Source organism: Narcine bancroftii, chromosome 2 (genome assembly GCF_036971445.1).
Source record: "Narcine bancroftii isolate sNarBan1 chromosome 2, sNarBan1.hap1, whole genome shotgun sequence".
NCBI lineage: Eukaryota > Metazoa > Chordata > Chondrichthyes > Torpediniformes > Narcinidae > Narcine > Narcine bancroftii.
In genome coordinates, this window is record NC_091470.1 from 340,839,091 (window position 1) to 340,853,393 (window position 14,303).

The 14,303-nt window shown below is 38.0% G+C and overlaps 1 protein-coding gene across 5 annotated transcripts in view; it reads left to right on the forward strand.

Annotated features, from left to right (window-relative positions):
- phf20l1 (PHD finger protein 20 like 1) overlaps positions 1–14,303 on the forward strand; it is a 144,346-nt gene that overhangs the window by 103,269 nt on the left and 26,774 nt on the right. For all 5 annotated transcript variants that reach the window (XM_069922217.1, XM_069922220.1, XM_069922216.1 and 2 more), the window contains one exon: positions 44–311. In XM_069922217.1, coding sequence (XP_069778318.1) covers positions 44–311 — 268 coding nt within the window. The remainder of the gene's footprint in view (positions 1–43; positions 312–14,303) is intronic.

Consider the following 14,303-nt stretch of genomic DNA (forward strand, 5'->3'; position numbering starts at 1 on the left):
AGATTATCAGCATAGTTAATTGTTGGCCCTTAATTTTATGCAGTTGCTGCCCTCTGATACCACCGACCAGCTGAAGACTGAAGCAAGCAGTGGTGACTCCTATCCTCTGAATCAAAAAAGTGATCCACTTTCTTCATCTCCAACTGTGTTTAAACTCCGAGCAAGGAAGACCAAGCCCGAGAATCCATCCTGGAACATAAAGGCTTCAAATTCTTCTGCTATCCCAACTGTACCTCAGGGCAAGGAGTTCCACAATGTACAATTTCCTCAGACATTACCCCAACCTCCACCTTCAGATATCCCTCAGACTGGTTAGTGTGTTGCTTAGTGAGTCTTGCCTAGAGGAGTTTTAAAGCAAAAAGCTATTTGGCTTCTAGTTGTGGCTATTAATTGTGTTGAAAGAATTATGAAGATTTTGTTGTTTTTCTTTGAAAACCACATGTAAACTGGTGTTTTCAGGTATGTCAGCATGTTTAGTTACGTAAAGCTTTTATTTTATCTTTTTCCGTAACTTTAAGTGATGTGAAGCATGCAAGTTCCTCCACTTTACTGCTCATGGGTTGGACTGCACCATAGCTGCTGAGATCATGGTTCCTACTTAAGCTGAAAATGCACTTAAATCTGCACAGCTCATGAAAATAGAAGCCTGACTTTATTTTCTCGATTGGACCACATTTACTCATGAAGGAAACGAGTCAGATTTCTTTACTCAGGATTGTATATCATCCTCGATTGTAAAACAGTGATGTTTTTTAAAGAATGAACTTTCTACTAAAATTAGTTTTATTTACTCTCAGTCAATCTGACAGAACCAGCCAATTCATCGCCCTAATGTGTTTTTTTATAATATTTCTTTACAAACACCAGGGAGTTGAAAGGAGTACAGCACAACTACTCCATTAACTATTGTGTAGTATTATCAAAAGCTGACACTAAAATAAGCTACCACAATGAAAGAAAGAGTAATTAAAGCCATTTTAAGAAAAAAAATTGGCTAATTGAACATCTCTTTTAAAAACCCCTTCTTAGTCCAGCAGTTCATCCATCTAGTTAGGAAATTCCAAACACCATTTTTTGCGATTTGCAAATCCAGCAGGGATTTATGGTTCCACTGACAGGATATTTGAACAGATTTAATAAGGTGACACCCAGAGAGTGTGAATAAAATAACTGAGCATGTTCAGCCTGTCTACCTAAGAGGTAAACATCTGGGTTCCATTTGATATAGTATTTATTCAGCGGGAATTTTCCAAACCAAATAACAGTGCACAGGGTGACCCAGTTGCACATGCGTTACTCAATCAAACCCGTTATACTTGGAAAAAATATTACATCATTTGGAATCCTGACATAATTTGATCATTCTGTGGTTCCTATTATGTAAGAAAATTTACCTTGAAAATTTTATATCTTGAATATATATTTTTTTAATGAAATGACAGATGGGAGGAGTGCATCAGTTCTTGGCAAGGGGGTCAGTTGTTGCTGAAGTTTGAACAGCATCAGGCTGGCAGTTTGTTGAGTAAAATAGTGCTCCATCACATCGCTGCACTGGAGCTCCAAATGGTAGTATTTTTTGAGTGTCAGTAGGACACCTTTTCGTGGGATTATTAGGAGTTCCTGACTGTAATTTGAAATAATCTTGTAGTGTTATCATGTGTGATATAAAATGCAGTGGCGGTTCAGAAAACATTCAAGACAATGAGTCGACAGACTCAAATCAATGATGGATTTGAAAGTTCATAATTGACTGCAGTCTGTTCAGCAAGTAAGTGGCAGTATCTGGCTTTATGCAATGTGCTTACAGTCGTGTCCAAGATGGCAAAACAGAGCATAGCTCTAGCTTTAATTTTTATAGATACTGTGGATAGACCTTTGCCAGCCAAGCATTAATCAAAGTCTGGAACAAGATATAGACTCTAAAAAAAAAAGCAGAGCAGAAATATTGTTGATTTGATAAATAAACAGGGATACCACCTGTGTAATTCTAGAACTGACTATAATCACCAACGCCACTGTACATCAGTCAGTATCCCTTGGCTGTTAATCCAGTAAATAGTTTTGAACACCTTATTGTAACTAAATTAGCCAGTATTTTTCTTCTTGCTATTATTTCTCTCATCTTCCTCCTTGTAAAGGAGCCACCCATCATATAATGATTTTCAAAACTGAAAATGGAAAAGCTGTCAGAAAATAGTAGGATGGCTCAGAGTGAGCTAGAAGAATACTTACCCAAATCACTAGGCTCTGAGTGACATCAGTGATATGAATCAGGCTTGATGTTAAATTATTGCTTACTTCACCGTGAATGGAACTTCTGTTTCTGGAGTTACCCTTTTTTGATCAAGCCACTCTTTTATTTAGAATTTTAATTTGTTTCCATGTTCCTTTTAGTTCTTCAGCTTCTATGCCTGGCATCATTTCTCGGCTTAGGGGCTGGCAGTTGATCTCTTCAAAGTTTCTCATTATTGTTAATGAGTACTTAGCAATTGGATTTGTTCAAAATTATTTATTTTATCTATATTGTTCACTTCTCTCAAAAGTTTGAGGCTAAAATAATACATTCTACTATTGTGAATTTTTTTAGTTTACATTGTTGGGACTAAATTGATCGTGCACTGGGTAAAGGGAGGGAGAAATAAGATAACGAGTTGAACTTTTGATGTAAAGATGATTTGTAACCAAAGGTTTTGATTTTCCTTTTTTTGTGAAGGAACTAAAGAAAATAATTTTCCTTTCTTGGGAAGAAAATATTAAATTCCAAGTAAGAACCCTGATCTGAAGCCTACGATTGGTGTAACTGCCTTGTAACTCACTCAATGCCAATAATTCAATTGAATGTACTCTTCTGATTGTTGTTGAGCAATGTTATAAGTCGTACCATTTGATGTCGGTGCGTGAAGGCTAAAAATTGCATGATGTCTTTGACGTCAAGTCAGTGTAAGCTATCAATCATGTTAGTGGCAAAAGAGGAGGTTGTTTTGTCAAGAAATTTATGCAATGTGTTGTACATCTTTTTTAAAGCAATTAAAAAAAATCCATCACGAGGTAGTGTTTCAATTCGCTGAAAGAAATGGCTGGATATGTGCTTCGGGACCAAGTGTGTTTACAGTAGTGCAGGGAGCCTTGTTACCAAGTACACTACCTCATGAAGAATTTTTTTAGAAACTTTAATTACTTATTCTGCTACACTTTTTTTGTAAAAGAGGAAAATACTGTCTTGCTAAACAAAGGAAAAAATAAAAGTTATGACTATGTTGGATTGCAGAACCCGTGCTGTTTGTCTTTTTTGCTTAAAGCTTGAGGTCCTTATTATTTATCTAATTACAACACCAAGTATCTCACATGTTGGATGGTATTTAAAAAAAAATAGGATTAAATTCTGGCAGTCAAAAGGATGGCTTCAACATCAGGGTTCTTGAACTCCCCCTACTGAGTTATTTTGCTTCGACTTTTGAGCGTAATAACATGAAGCAGTTGGAAACTCAAATTTGCAAACTTCGCAGGTGGAGAAATGGGCTTGGAATATTGGACATAACTTATCAGTTAGAGATGGGAGTGACAACCCCTACTTACCATTCTAAAGAACTAAAAATCTCAGTGCTCATACTCTAAGAGGACTTTCTCTAATTTGAGTCATTTATTTCAATTACATATCAAGGCATACTATCCTATTCTAGACACTGGTGTCATCAAAGCCTAGATAAAATGTATGAATTTTTAGAACTTTCCTTTATGCAGCACCCGTCATCCCCAACAATAATGTTGGGTTCAGTAATAAAATGTCAGAACTTTGATTAAATTCTGCCAAAAAAATACTTAACTGGTGCGAACAATTGGATTTTCAATTTTTAAAGCAAAACTTTGTAGCTATGAACTGTTGGAACACCATTGATAAATGTTACTTTCGAGCTTTTCCCTTTTCCCTGTTGCATCACCAGCATAAAAAAACAGCATGACCATTCAATGGGAAGAAAGTACTACAAGTACTGAATGCTTTTGATAGATATTGTGCATCTAGCAGCACCCTAAAAGTCTATGAAATTCCTAATCTCTATATCACTTTCTTGTGCTTTAAGTTCACTTTGAGGTATCTTCATGAAAGTAAGTTTTTTTTAAACCTCTGCCCAAATTGTGTGGGTGATGTTTCCAATAAATATTCTGAAACAAAAGTGATTTCCATGTTCGTGACAAAAGTATTTCCTTCAACAGAACTATATGTTAGCAACTGTAAACTGTTCACTTTCATGTTTAAGATCTAAATGAACAATCTTGATGCATTTGAATTGGACTGATCCTTTATAGCAGTGATTCTCAACCTTTTTTCTTTCCACTCACCTACCACTTTAAGTAATCCCTATGCCGTAAGTGATTAGTAAGGGATTGCTTAAGGTGGTATGTGAGTGGGAAGGGAAGGTTGAGAATCACTGCTCTATACCCAATTGTTACTGAAATATTTTGCTTGAGAAAAATTGTCATTGGCCCATTTCCTTTGGAGATATGAAACTGTGCATGTAATGAGTCAATTAGGTATGATTAAAACAGTGGTTTTCTAACTTTTTCTTTCTACCCACGTACCACCTGAAGCAATCCTTTACTAATCACAGAGCACATGGCATAGGGATTACTTAAAGTGGTATGTGAGTGGAAGTAAAAAGTTGAGAAACGCTGCTTTACAGAGTCAGGTGGCACAGAACAGGACTTTTGGCCCAACTTGTTCATGCCAACCAAGTTGGTATTCTGGGCTAGTCCTATGCAGCTTATATCCTTCTTACCCCTTCCTATTCATATGTCTGTCAAATGTCTTGAATATAGTTATCAATACTTTGTTTGTCTTGCTGAATAATATCAGCAAATGTTACAAGCTTTATTTTTATCTTCTTGAGACTGAAAGCTGGGGCTGTTGTCTTGGATTGTACTTTTGAAGTCAATGAAAATTAAGGGCTAGTGATTTGGTAAGCTTTCAAGCTTGCATGTTAAGTTATTACTACTGAGAGGAAAATGAGATTGGCCCAACAAAAAAAGGTTATTGCAAATTTCTATGCAAGAATAGGTTTAATAGTATTGCACTCACTTTTATTTAAGGGACACATGAATCACTGACAGGCCACCACAAAGAAGAAAGAATGGAGAAAAATTCAGAGAAATTATCGCAATAATAATATCCAGAAAAATGCTTAATAATTGGGGATGAATGATTAAGACTTGAGTTTAAAAATCACTTTTGGGATTTTTGTTGAGTCTGCTTGCTTCGTGACATGGCAATGTTTAACTTGGATAAGAAATCTTGTGGACAGTACGTACATGTGTCCCATTTGATGTCAGAGGGATACATTTCATACTAAAAGGAATGGAATGACATTCTGATTGCTCCCACCATGGTTTATTGCCCCAAAGTTAAATAATATAACAGACAATTTCGACAAGAACCTCGGGACTAAACAAAATCTCCCACAGGTTGTCAAATTTTGAAGTGAAAATTTAGTGAAACTTAGATCATTAATTTTTTTTTAAATTTGTGGTATTTTAAAATGAAGCATTTGTACTTAAATCTACAAAAATAGGCCAAGAAATATTTTATGAGAGCATATGAAATTAATTACAGGAAGAGCTATAGAGATAAAAACAGAATTTTTGAAAGCTGAAGAGGGAGGATATTTTATGGTGTATGGTCTTGATGAGTAATAACTCTTGTGATTTGGTCACAATGATGATGTACGGTTGTACATATTTACCTAGGTGATTGAAGAGCATATAACGCTATACTGGTTGTTGGAATCATTTTAGGATAAAGGAAATAAGATGAAGTTGGAGAAGAAAGAATAATTGCAAGTTTAGGACAGGAAGCTTCACGAAAGAACTTGGAGGAAGATCAAGATTTGATGTGCTCCAAGAAAAGGTTAGGTGGATGTAGGGAGGAATTTTGCTTGGTTGGAATGAGGGGAAACAAAAGGCAAATTATTGGTAAATGAAAATAAATTATAACTAGCAATTTAATCAACATCTATATTTTCCCTCATTGAAAGCAAAGATTTTAAATAATTCATAATCTCCATATTTCTCATTATCCTGATGGTGATGAAGGAACACTCAAACTTGTTAAAAGGGTTTTGGGAAATGGTTGGCAACAAAGGAGCATAGGTTTGCCTTTGTGTTTGGCAACTGGTCAAGAGGAAGAAGGAAGCATAAATAGGAAGGAGGAAACAGGAAGAGATCATGAGAAATATATGGTAGCCAGGAAGGAGCTTAAGAAAAGATTTAGGAGAGCTCGAGGGGGACATGAAAAGGCCTTGGCATTTAGAGTTAAGGAGAACCCCGAGGCATTCTATGCATATGTGAAGAATGTTGACGAGAATGAAGGGGCAGCTAAAGGATAAAGTACACAATATGTGCATGAAGGCAGAGGAGGTTGAGCAGGTCCTAAAAGAATACTTTGTGTCAGTATTCGCAAGAGAGGAGGACTTTGATCACGGTGAGGTTGAAATTGAACAGGTCTGTGTGCTGGATGGACAGTGTGGAGATTAAGGAAGAGAAAGTGTTGGATCTTCTTAAATACAACAAGAATGATAAGTTTCTGGGGCTGGATGTGATAGACCCCAGGTCGCTGTGGGAAGTGTGAGAAGAGAAAGCTGGGGCAGTAGCTAAGATCTTTGAATCCTCTTTGGCCGCAGAGAAGATGCCAGAAGATTGGAGAATGGCAAATATAGTCCCCTTGTTTAAAAAAGGTAATGGGGAGAATCTTGGGAATTATAGACCAGTCTTACAAACTAATGGAGAGGATTCTTAAGGATAAGATCTATGAGTATTTGGAGAGATACAATTTACTCATGGATAGTCGGCAATGGCTTTGAGAAGGGAATGTCATGCCTCTTGAGTCTAATTGAGTTTTTTGGGAGGTAACAAAAGAAATTGGTAAGGTTAAGGAAGTAGATGTGGCCTACAAGGATTTTAGCAAGGCATTTAACAAGGACCCCCACGAGCGACTTATCCATAAAGTCATGAGGCATGGGATCAGTGTAACCTTGACTGTGTGGATAAAAAATTGGCTTGAAGGAAGAAAACAAAGAGTAGTAGTGGAAGGAAAATATTCTGCTTGGAAGTCAGTGACTAGTGGAGTGCTGCAAGGATCTGTTCTGGGACCCTTTTTGCGATTTTTATAAATGACCTGTATGAAGAGGCAGAAGGATGAGCTTGTGGATGACATGAAGTCTGGAGTTGTGGATGGAGCTGAAGAATGTCGAAGGTTACAAGAGGATATTGACAAGATGCAGAGTTGGGCAGAAAAGTGGCAGATGGATTTCAATCCAGATAACTGAGGTGAAGCATTTTGGAAGGACAAGCCAGAAGGCTGAGTACAGGATTAATGGTCGGTTATTTAAGAGTGTGGAAGGGACCTTGGGGTTCAAATCGTATATCCCTCAAGGTTGCTGCACAGGTTAATAGGATAGTTAAGAAGGCCTATGGGATGCTGGGCTTAATTAATGGGGGTTGAATTCAGGAGAAGAGAGGTCATGTTATGATTCTACAAATCTTTGGTAAGACCACACTTAGTGTTCAATCTGGTTCCCTCATTATAGGAAGGATGTGAATGCTATGGAGATGGTGCAGAGATTTACCAGGATGTTGCCTGGATTGAGAAAGAAGTCTTATGAAGCAAGATTAGCAGAGCTGGGACTTTCCTACTTGGAACGTAGAAGGATGAGAGGAAACTTGATAGAGTCTACAAGATTATGAGAGGCTTAGATAGAGTGGACGGCCAACACCTGTTTCCCAGCACAGGATCAGCAAACATCAGAGGAGTCATGTCCAAAGTTAAGGGAGGAAAGTTTAGGGGAGACATCAGGGGTAAGTTATTTTTCACAGATTTGTAGATGTCTGGAATGCCTTGTGGGGATGGTAGTAGAGGCTGAAACATTGTGGATATTGAAGAGGCTCTTAGATACAAGGTTGAAAGAAAAATAGAGGGTAGGGAGGGTTTCGGCACAACATCGACAACTTGTACTGTGCTGTATTATTCAATGTTTATACAATCCCTTCAGAATCCAGCCTCAAACGCAAGCCCATCTCCAGTCATGGCCCTCAATGTTCTGATCCCTAGTGTGTGCACACCCGGTCCACAGTTTGGACCTTAGCTACCTCTTCGACTGGACTCTGGACTCGCATCTCACACTCTGGACTAATGAGTGAGCTAGGTGCAGCACCATTGATAAAACTAAATATCTGATACAGGATTATCAGTTATACTGTAATTGCATTTAGCGCAACTTCAGGGCTGTTCACCGATTTACTTTCCTCCAGTATTTCTTCGATTTTTCTTAGGAAGTTAGCAAATATCTGCTGACGTTAACAATTTCATTGTTGTGTCAATGGCTTGAAACTTGTTGGTTACTATCAAGGCTGCAGGTGGTTTAAATCAAGTTTGAAAAGGCAGAAATGAATATTTTTGCAATTGCTGGGGAAAAAGATTATTAGTAGTGTTTTAACAAGCACAAAATATGCATTTAAATAAATTTTCAGGGAGGAATGGCAAATTATATGAATCCTGGTTAACATGAGATATAGAAGCACAGATCAGAAAGAAAAAATGAGGCATAAAAATATAATACACACACACACACACGTTGACAATATCAAGGGAATTCCTTTAATACAAGGAAGTGTGAAGAGGAAAATGAGGGCTAAAGGGGTTTTGAGATGGGTTTGATAGATAGTGTATAATAGATTTTATATCTTAATTTAGAACACAAAGGCTCAGGAGGGGGGAAAATAGGTTCCCTTAGTGATTAGCATGGGCATCTATGTGTGGAGCCTGTATAGATGGGGAAGATCTGAGACCAGATCAGATGCATCACAAAACATTGTGGAAAGGCAGGAAGGAAAATGCTGGAGCCTTAATGGACATTTTTAACTCCTCGCTGAGGATAGAAGTTCTGGAGGAGTGGAGGATTGCAAATGTGCGATTATTTATAAATGCTGTATGGATGAACCAAATAATACAGGCCTTCTAGTCTGATGTCACTGAGGGGGAAACTGCTAGAGAGATAAAATCTATCCACATTTGGATGGCCAGTGGGCAAGTACAGAGATCCAGCATAGATTTATGCCTAGGAAATAACAGCTCACAAATTATGTAATTTTTTTGAATAGGTGACAAAAAGGGAAAACGAGTCAAGGCAGTTGATTTTCTTTACAGTGTATGTGGATTGTAGTAAAGTATTTGATAAGGTCCCAAATGGTAGGTTGGGTTGCAAGGTTGGGGCACATGGGATAGGAGACGAACTAGATTAAAAATATATTGGTTTAATAATAGGAATCACAGTTGTTTTCCTGGCAGTTTTTCAGACTGGAGGACCGTGACTAGTGGAGTGCCTCAGGGTTTTGTACTAAGACCCATAATATCCATAAATTACTTAGACCAGGATGTTTGTGGCAAGGTAAGTTTGTTGATAACATGAAAATATGTGCTAGGTGGATCGGAAGAAGGTTATCTGGGTTTACAATGGGATCTAGACCAGATGGGGAACTGATGGGGGCAGATGCAGTTCAAGTTGGGGAAGTTTAAGGAGCTGCATTTAGGTATATTGAACCAGAGCAGGACACTCCTGTTAATGGCAATGCCCTGAAGGATGTTATTGGGCAGAGGGGCCTAGGGTTGCAGGTGCATTGTTCTTTAAAGATGACAGCTCAGGTAGACAGAATAGTGAAGAGAATTATCTGGGAAATTTGCCTTCATCAGTCGGGACATTGAATTCAAGTGTTGGAGCATCATGTTGAAGTTATACAAGACATTGGTGAGGCCACATTTGGAATACTGTATGTAGTTTTGGTTGCCTAGCTTTAGAAAGTTGAAAATGGTACAGAAAACATTTACAAAGTTGCTGCCAGGATTTGGGAAATTTAAATGTCATGAGAGACTGGAAAAATTTAGCTTGTTTTCCATCGAGTGTAGGATGAGAAGAGATCTTACTGAGGTGTATAAAATTATTTGGGAATGGGTTTACATAGAACACAGTACAACCCTTCAGCCTTGAATTTTTTTCCATCAAAAAGATTAATAAACTCTTCCTACCTTATAACCTTCTATTTTTCTTTCATCCATGTGCATGTCTGAGAATTTCTTAAATGTCCTCCACCATCATTCCTGCCAAAGGATTCCAGGCACCCACATCTCTCGGTATAAAAATGCTTACCCCTGATGTGTCCCCTAAGCTTTCCTCTCTTCACTTTGTGCAGGCAAGTGGGACTGAAGTAGGAGGGCATGTTATTTGCTATGATCAAGGGGACCTTTGGGCCTGTTTCCATGTTCTAAGACTTCATGACTGCATTTCAGCAAATTATTTTAAAGGGTTTATAGCCAGTGAGTTACCTTTGCAATCCATTCACTTTTGCAGTCAAATTTTCTGGTTCTCATAAATGGTTGAAAATAATTCATTATCCATGGAAAAAAGATTTGTTTGTTGGATATTGCTTCTTTCACTTAAATAAAATGTGGAAATGCTGCATTTCAACTCAATTAACAAAAGCCACATAAGTTCTCCCAAAATTGGGACTTGCTCTACATGGTTTCACACTGAGCTGGATTTTAGACTGAGGTAAAACAAGGAATAAAGTTCTAGTACCTTTTAACTGTTAGTTAGTCAGTCAAGAGCTAAAACAAGTTAATACTGGATCCTGTCTGAAATATCATATGGTGGCCTTGTGAAATGTTACAGTTGTCACTTACAAAAGTGAATGGATGGCTTAGATAACTCACTGTCTAGAAACACTTGGTAATAATTTGAAGTTATGAAAAGTATTTAAACTCAAGTTCTGCCTGAACTTTGGTCAATGCTACTTACAATCAAGATCATGGCAATGTTTGTGGGGTTGCCTCATTATGAAGTCCCCCTCACATTTCAAAACTAGCTTGAGTTGGAGGTTTAAAACTTGCAAGGAATAGGGTCAACTTAAATCAAAGGTGAATATTTTTAGCTGTTTTAAATGATGACCCCAACTCTCGCCAACATGTCTTCCTCAGCTCAATCCAATGCTGTTACATGCAGTTTACCCCAGTAACAAGGATCAGGCTGTTTTAAAAATGTCTCTCTTGTACTAAAACCAATTGTAGGATTCCCACCGAATCCCATTAAATATAGCTTTCTGTTAAATGTGACTACTGAAGAACTGTTAGCAATGTTACTGATTTAGTTGTCATTTAATGCAAATGATTAAAGTTGCTGTGCAAAGCAGTTGGGCAAGTTTTTTTTTAAAAAAGGCAAATGATTGAAACTTCAAGCAACAGCCAGAAATGTATTGCAAACAAGAATGAATCTGAAAGAAAATAATAAATTATTATTTTAGATGACATATTTTGTTGGAACTTCCCTGATAAATAGCAATTCTTGATGAAGGTTGGCTATTTTCAGTATGATTCTTATCTTTGGGGAAGTTTGTCAATGTATGGAGCTTTTACCTAAAGATGTATCAAACTGCAATGTAAGCCAAGAGAATGCAAATATTAATCAAACAGGTAATTGCACAAATGAAGAGGCAATGTATGTGAAGGCAGAGCAGAGTTAATTACCACTACTTAAGGATATTTTGCACATTGCTATTGAAGAAAATATATACTGATTTTTTTTAAAAAATAATATGTATTCAGCTGTTTGCCTGGATGTGGCACAGTTTATGAGTAAAGAATTCTTAGATGACATGATTATGTTGACCGGCTCACAATAAAACTCGGGCAAAAAAAAATTCTTAAGAAACTTGCATAAAAGGGAGGTGCACCAGAATGAAGCAAGTTGATGAGATCAAGTTTGAGTTATTAAAATGTTGCAGGAAGAAAGGGGACAAAGGATTCCAAAGGATAAAATTCCACAGCATGTTGTCTTCTCCAGATCAGATCAAGTTTAGAGGAAACCAAACATTTTAAACTTCCAAGCCTTCAAAATCTCCAAGAGCACCTCACATCCAATGATGTCAATACAGTGGATTCCCGTTATAACACGATGGTTTGAGTCCAAAATAATTGGATCATGAAAAAGTGGGGTCATGCGAAATCGGCGTCACGAAAAACAGCGTTTTCAAAAGAAAAATAAAGAACACGTGCAGTATCTGTATTTGCCATCATCTTTTTATTTCTTTCAATCATCGTTTTATTTTTTTAAAAAGAGATTGATGGTTGTTGCCTGAACACAGCACATCGCTGGTGGCGAGCGAAATCCAAAATGCTTCTCAGAGCTGGAGGATTTTTATGTGGTCCACATCCTGGGTGAGCAGCCAACATAGGCTAGACTTGAGGTACTCAATGACTTCAGACACTTTTGGGGTTGGGAGTGGAGGCTCCTCATTGACATCCTCCTGTGGTTCAGCAACTGGTGCTATAGTAATGTTACGACCGATTTCAGAGTCTGTCAGATTCTCATATGTCGGGCATTCGTCTTCAGCAGAGTACCACTGGTGAAAATTCTCTTTGCTAATTTGAAACAGCCTCTGTGCCTCAGCCACCTCTTCATCTGTGAAGCCGTAGAATTCCTGCTCATCATCATCTTCATTTTCCTTGGTGGATTGTCATGATGAAGAGGCTGGACCCAGACCCAACTTCCAGTATTTTTCCACACATGAGGAGCTGACTGCTGTCCAGCCCTCTCCACCGAAGTGGCAAACTTCTTTAACGTTCATGCTTTTCAGATAGTCTTCCACCGTCGTTGATCCACCTACAATTCTACAAATTAGTTCACGCCTATAATTCTGCTTGAGCATGGAGATGATCCCCTGATCTTGGGGCTTGATCTTGGTTGTAGTGTTCTTTGGGAGGTAAGAAACTCGGATCTTTCTATCCCGGCCTAGTAGGTTGGCAGCTGGCAGGTAGACGGGACAGTTGTTAAGCAAAAGAAGACCCTTGAGTTCTAGTTCTTGCTTATACAAATGAGCAGAGACAGCAGGTTTTGAAAAACCAATCTTCAAAGATGACACTGGTCATCCAAGCGTAGCTGCTATGCATGTACTTGAACGGTAACGACTTCACTTTGACATGGTGGAAACAGCGGGCCGAGCAAAATTTGCCAATCATCAGCGGTTTTAACTTACTGTTGTTTTGTGTTAACAAGACTGGAACACACGTCACGTGATCATTGCGTTGTTTGAACCCCTCACGTCTATGGCCATCATCTTTGCTAGACGGCGTGCGATCTGGGATTATCTTGTAGCAGTGGACTATTTTGTCACAGTTATGCATTTGTTCTTTAACATAGCCACCTTTTTCTAAGAGTTTTTCATTCTGCTGAGTATTAGCTGGCAGCGGTACTGTTGTCTGTGCGAATTTCTCCAGACACTAACACGTGAGAAATCCCATGATGGTGTTTAGGCCATCCATTGCTAGCTTTGAACTGTGAGGTTTCTCTGTTGATCGGCTGGTCAAATCTCAGCTTCAGCTTTGAAAATAGACCCAGATATTGGAAGGCATTCTGACTGTGCTTGTACAGGGATGACATCTTTGGCTGTCTTCATGCATTTGGTCTTTAGTCCCACCTCTTCCTCAACTTTCCAAAGCAACGTGCATAACTTATCTTTCTGAGACTTCCAGCCATAAAGTGTTGATTCAGGTATGCTGAGGTCACATGCAACTTGGGTTTGACTTTTATTCTTGATCACGTCAAGTGCATGAAGCTTATTTCTCATCAAAAAAGATTTTTGTCTTCTAATGGTGCATTCCATTTTGATTTGAAAACAATTTCAGTTCTGGAAAGAGGGAAAAAAGGGTCCACTGGCTGATCACATTATATCTGGATTCGCATAAAATTGGGTCACGTTTAATCTGGTTCCACTGGATAATGACCATTTGTTAAAAACTTCTATTGCAGTATGAACAAGAATTCAAAGGGATACTAGCTATAGAACTGATAAAATAAGAGAATAAAACATTTGTAACTGATAAAAGAGAGAGTACTGGGCTGCCTTATTAATTTAAGTGTTTTTATGTGTTTAGAGATGTTAACAATGTCTTCCTGATGTGGGAGCAATAGCTTAATCATCAATGAACTGGATGTTTTTACTGCTGGAGGGTTATACAGAGTAATTACAAGAGTGCAATGAAACTGAGCTTCATAAACTTGGCAGTAATTATGGACCATGAAGATAAGTTTATTATTATATACACAGCACAATGTACATTGGTACTGAAATTTGACTTGCTGCAGCTGAACAACAGATACTTGGCAAAGAAATATAACACAATCAATTAAGTTAAAAGATAAATACAAAAGATATCATAAATAGTCACAGTTATCATAGATCAAAAAAATAATTATACAATCAGACCT